Below are 5687 nucleotides of genomic sequence, written 5' to 3'. Positions count from 1 at the left end.
AATATTAAATAAAAGATGATTTTTATTAGCGGAAGAGATCAAATTATTCTTTTTATTGACTCAAGTTGATGTATTATTTATAAAAATTTAATGGATTTTCTGATTTTTTTTTAAAGTTACCTTTTAAAAATTATATCAAATATTCATAAATTTATAGGCAAGTTGCAATCGTAGTTGGAGAAGGCACTCGCATTGCACGAGATAGAAGAGGCCCACGATCAATTATGATATGAAAACGAGTTCCAGAGGAAAATGTGCATCAGTAAACTACTGACGAAAATTATAAGTTATAATTATGTGGACAGTTATCATAAAAAATAATCATTTTAATCAATAACTGACTTAATAACAAATTTAATCATCAATATTAATATTAATTTGTTAATTTAGTCTTTTTTAAAATTTGACATTAATTTTTCAAAAAGAGTTAAATCATTTTTTAATGAAAATATTAACTAAAATATTAATTTTTTAAACACGACAACCCTCATATTAATCTAAATGTACTTCATGCCCTTTTTCTTAAAAAAAATTATGAACTTTTTATAAATTTAAATTTCTTTTTAGATTTTAAATTATTTATTGATTTGACATAAAGACAAATAATACCATATTAGTATAAGGTACATGTGTATGTCACATGTTGGCACACAAACATTGGTTAAAAAAATTAATTCAATGTTTTAGTTAATATATTCGTTTAAAAAAATAATGACTTTAAAAAATTAATGACAAAATTTAATTAAAAAATACCAAATTAATTAAAAAATATTAAAAACTAAAACTATAATTATACTTAAACTAAATTAATTGAAATTAACTCATCCACGCTTAGTTTACTTGGTTAATATTTGAAATTGAATGCTCAAAATCTCAAATTCTAACATTTTAGCGAAAATTGGTTAGGTAGAAAATCAATGGAGAATAATAGTTCAACTTAGAATTGGAATAAAGCTTTTCATAAATTAAGAAGGCGAAGAGGTGTTTCTCCAACAAACAACTTTACACAAATTAAGAAAGCTTGTCCTAAAATCGCAACATTGGAGAGAGAGGGTGATGTGCCTTCTACTAAGAGCATAAAGACAAGAGATTAATTACTAAGAAAAAGGTACTTAATTTAAGGAATTAGTTCATTATTGGGATTTCTCATAATGTCGCCATTCAGTCCACTTACCATACACTTGTCAACACCAAACACAGTCTCTTGCACACTGCATGGAGTTGCATGTCGCCATTTTAAACATCTTTATTTATTTAGTGTTTTTCATCCTATTAGCTTTACCATTAAAATCCAGTTTTTATTGCTCTCTTTCCTTTCTATATGAATCGTCAAATATCAACATACATTAGTACGAATCTCTCCACCGGCCATGTAAGATGAAGACGAAGGAGAATTCCTTTATCTCTTCTCTATTTATTTGTCTTCTTTACCTTCCTGTCTTGGTCACTGCAGAGTGTAGTTGTGAAAATGAGGTGTTGTCCAAGGATACGGGCAACAAAACCAAGGCTTTGAAATACAAATTTGTGGCAATTTCATCAATCTTGATGGCCGGGGCTGTAGGAGTTTCTCTGCCAATTATGGTCAAGAAAATCCCAACCTTTGGACCCCAAAATAATATTTTCTTTCTGATAAAAGCCTTTGCGGGTGGAGTGATACTTGCCACTGCTTTTGTACACATACTTCCGGATGCATACCAGTCTTTAACCAGCCCTTGCCTTAGTGAAAAGCCTTGGGGGGTTTTCCCTTTCACCGGCTTTTTAGCCATGGTTTCTGCTATACTCACAATGATGATGGATACATTTGCGACAAGTTTCTATAAGAGTTCCCATTTCGACAAAGCTTTGCCGGTGAATGGTGATGAGGAGATGTTAGGGGAGCATGAGGGACATGTTCATGTTCATATACATCCCACTCACGGTCATGCTCATGGATCTACCGAATCATCTCATCATCTTATGATCACCCAACGTATTATTTCACAGGTACCATCTGGTTTCTCTGCCAATTCATTCTAACCAAACGTAAGTGTTACAAGGTAATTTATGGTTTTCATGATGTAATGTATGCAAATAGAGTGGGAAATAGTTGTGGATGTATGTATGCTGAGCAAATAATATTATTAAAAATGACACATCTGGTAAAAGATAGCAATGAATGGTAGGTGTTGGAGGTGGGGATTGTAGTTCATTCTGTGATAATTGGAGTGGCATTGGGTGCATCCCAAAGTGCAAAGACAATCAAGCCTCTTGTAGCAGCATTGATTTTCCATCAATTCTTTGAAGGCATGGGTCTTGGTGGCTGCATCTCTCAGGTAAATCTCTTCTCAACTCTACTCATTTCTCAATTCAAAGGAAGAAAAGTTGTTGGCTTTTTCATTTATCAATTGAAAAAACAATTAATAGTAGTACTATAGCACTACTGTTGTACAAAATATAACTCTCTTCATTTACTTATTATTATCAGCCGTTGGATATCATGATGAAAACCTTTATACGAAACCTACATCTCACAACATTAATGTGGGTTGTGTAATTTTTTTAAAGTAAAAATTAGAAAAAGTTTTAGTTGAGATGGTAAAATTTAAAAATTAAAATTTTATGATTGTGTTTTTATTGATTAAAAAAATAATTTTTTTTAATAATATAATTTAGTTTATAAAAATAATTATTTAATATTTTTCTTTTTATTGAGTTGATACTCAATTAACGTTAACATCAATTAAGTCTGGGTTTGGTTGGGCGGTGCAGTATGTTTAGTTTACTTTTTGTCATACACTACAGTATCGTTAGAGTATATAATCTCACTGTAACTGTTATTTTTACACTAACAGCAGGTAAATGCACCACCCATCTAAACTCATACTAAGTTAGAAATTTTAAGTATAATATTTATATACTTAAATAATAATAAATAAGAGATAATGATTTTTTTGGTCCTCCAACTTAAAAAGATCATTTTAGCCATCTATTTAATTTTTCGCCTCATTTAGCTCTTGTAGTTTTTTGTCAAATCACCCCATAGTGAATGAAAAATTAATATTTGTTAACTTTGTTGACGTACCTATGGATTGCCACGTGGATGACATGTCTGTATTTAATTAATTTTTTAAAGTTAGAAATTATTTTTTTATAATTTTAATTTTTTTATTTTTTAAAAATAATTTTTATAATTTTTTTAACTTGTTAAATTATAAAAATTAATTAAATGTTGACTTGTTATTCTATATAATCTATATGTATGTCATGTCAGTAAAGTAAAAAAAGAACTTTTAAATTCATTTTGAGGTGGTTTGACAAAAAAAATTAAATATTAGAAAAAAATAAAAATTAAATGTAAGACTAGAATTATTTTTTGGTAACATTAAACAACCACATAAATTATTATTCTGCTAAATAAATGAAAGAAGTAATTGTTGAACAGGAAAAGATAATTTGCATGTGTGGGCAGGGGTGAACTAAATTAGTGTTAATTGATTAACCGAATTTTTTAATCTTTTAATTGTTAATCGAATTGAATTTTTTTTAAAGTAATTAACTGAACCGAAATATTTCAATTAACCAAATTAACTGAAATTTATATATTTTTATTTTGGTTAAAACAAGTATAAAACATATCAAAAAAATAAATTGATAGTGTTCATTTAACCGAATTAACCGAATTAGTAATATCATAATACATATAATATATAATATTATTTATTAAGTTCGGTTACTTACCCGATTTTGAGCTGATTTAACCATTAACCGAAATTCTAAAAACTCTTTAACAAACCTCCGACCCGAATTAGATTGGTTAAGTGACCGATTAACAGAATTAGATTGATTCGATCGATTAATCCGGTTTTAACCAAAGTTTGAACACCCCTTAATGTGAGTATGGATGAGTTGAGTTACGGTAGGGTGCATAGTACAACATGCAGAAATTGGTCCAATAAATCAGCAGGCTTACTTGTATCCTCACATAATAATAATAATAATAATAATACTCACAAAATAACTTTAATTTACTATATTTTCCATTTTGATTTCGTCTTTTTGGGAAAAATGATTTCTTCTTAATAATAATGATGATGATAATAGTAGAAAAGAAAAATGAAGGCGTATAGTAAAAGTAGAGTAGTAGTGGAGGAATATTAATATTTGTCAAATAATGACTGTTATGCTGATAATGGATTGATGTCATGGGGTGCAGGCAAAGTTCAAGAGCAGAGCCATAGCAATGATGTTAGTTATCTTCTCCCTGACTACTCCAATGGGAATAGCATTAGGCATGGGAATATCAAAGATATATAATGAGAATAGCCCCAAAGCCCTAGTGGTGGAAGGAATCTTCAACTCCCTTTCCGCTGGAATTTTAATTTACATGTCACTGGTTGACCTCCTTGGGGTAGATTTCATGAACCCTTTAATGCAAACCAATCTAAAATTGCTGCTTGGATCAAATCTTTCACTCCTCCTCGGGGCAGCTTCCATGTCACTTTTAGCTAAATGGTCCTGATCTCCTACCTACCATCCCTTGTTTCTTTTTTCCTGTTTGTACTTTATAAATAAATACTTATGGGTTGATAAAGTGTGCAATGCAAATCCAAATCCAAATCCATGACTTGACTATAGTCCAGAGCAATGCTGTGCCTTTTAATTTGTACCATAGAATTAAAGTTTCTGAATGGATTTGGCATCTCAGTAATGAACTGAGGTATGCAATGCTTAATAAGAAAGCAGAATATTTTAATTTCAATGCTTAATAAATTGTATGGATGAATCCTTTATTTATTTAAAATTTTAAACAATATTTTGATTTTTAACAAATATAGACAAATGTATAATTTTAACAGATTCTACTAACATTATTTTGATTTTTTTTAGCTCATCATTAGCGTATGAAAACAAGTAAAAGAGAATTTTCATACCTCCAACAAGGATGGTCATCATCTTATTCTATCTTTTCTCAACTTTTGTACCTATATCAAACTCTAAACGATACTGATTATTTATATAAAAAATATTTTAAAAAATCAAGGTTAAAATCTACTTTACCGAAATAGTGCAAGCTATTTGATCACGTGGATCAAATCTCATTGATTTCAATTTCTAAGGGCCCGTTCTTCATTCTATTTGAGATGGACTTATGCACAATTAAGTGCTTTTTCTTCGAAAGCAGCAAAGAACAACTAACAATGGCCAACTTTTTTTTGACTTAAATTAAGTGCTTTTGGCCAGTTCTAAAAGCAGGAAAAATTGGCTTTTCTCAGCCAAAAAGCACTTTTGACTATTAATTTATCTTTTTAACCTTACTATTTCTACACGTTACAAGACATTTTTTTCTCCTTTTCTCTTTTGTCTTCTCTTTTGTTTGAACTTTATTTTTCCTCTGGTTTGTTCCTCTTCTCACTGCCAGTAAGTTTTATCTTTTGCTTCCATTCTTCTCTCTTTGATTTTATGAAATAATTATGAAATTTAATAAATAATTAATATTAATTACGTAGAAATATTTAAAATTAATATTATATATTAAAATATTAACAATAAGTTATAATAAATTATTTTTTATATTTTTGCTAAAATATCATAATATTAACTAATTTAAATATTATTTAAATACATATTTGTTACTTTATAATATCATGTCTAAAATGGACATTTTACTTCTCAAAAAAACTTTTTGACAGCAATACCAAACACTTAAA

At 28.9% G+C, this 5687-nt stretch overlaps 1 protein-coding gene across 1 annotated transcript; it reads left to right on the top strand.

Annotated features, from left to right (window-relative positions):
- The first annotated feature begins 1285 nt into the window (after positions 1 to 1285).
- Positions 1286 to 4578, top strand: LOC107938450 (zinc transporter 1). Its single transcript, XM_016871620.2, has 3 exons — positions 1286 to 1983; positions 2163 to 2312; positions 4193 to 4578. Exons 1-3 carry the CDS (start codon positions 1378 to 1380, stop codon positions 4496 to 4498), a joined length of 1062 nt encoding a protein of 353 aa, XP_016727109.1. The 5' UTR covers positions 1286 to 1377; the 3' UTR covers positions 4499 to 4578.
- Positions 4579 to 5687: the final 1109 nt, after the last annotated feature.

This window comes from Gossypium hirsutum, chromosome A01, assembly GCF_007990345.1.
Source record: "Gossypium hirsutum isolate 1008001.06 chromosome A01, Gossypium_hirsutum_v2.1, whole genome shotgun sequence".
In the NCBI taxonomy this organism is placed as follows: Eukaryota; Viridiplantae; Streptophyta; class Magnoliopsida; order Malvales; family Malvaceae; genus Gossypium; species Gossypium hirsutum.
Note: the sequence above shows the minus strand (reverse complement) of the source record. Positions and strands in the feature narration are given on the sequence as shown.

Coding starts and splice junctions, on each gene's coding strand:
- LOC107938450 (XM_016871620.2), top strand. CDS start 1,378: ATGAAGACGAAGGAGAATTCCTTTATCTCTTCTCTATTTATTTGTCTT. Junction 1,984..2,162: donor CCCAACGTATTATTTCACAG/GTACCATCTGGT, acceptor AATGAATGGTAG/GTGTTGGAGGTGGGGATTGT. Junction 2,313..4,192: donor TTGGTGGCTGCATCTCTCAG/GTAAATCTCTTC, acceptor CATGGGGTGCAG/GCAAAGTTCAAGAGCAGAGC.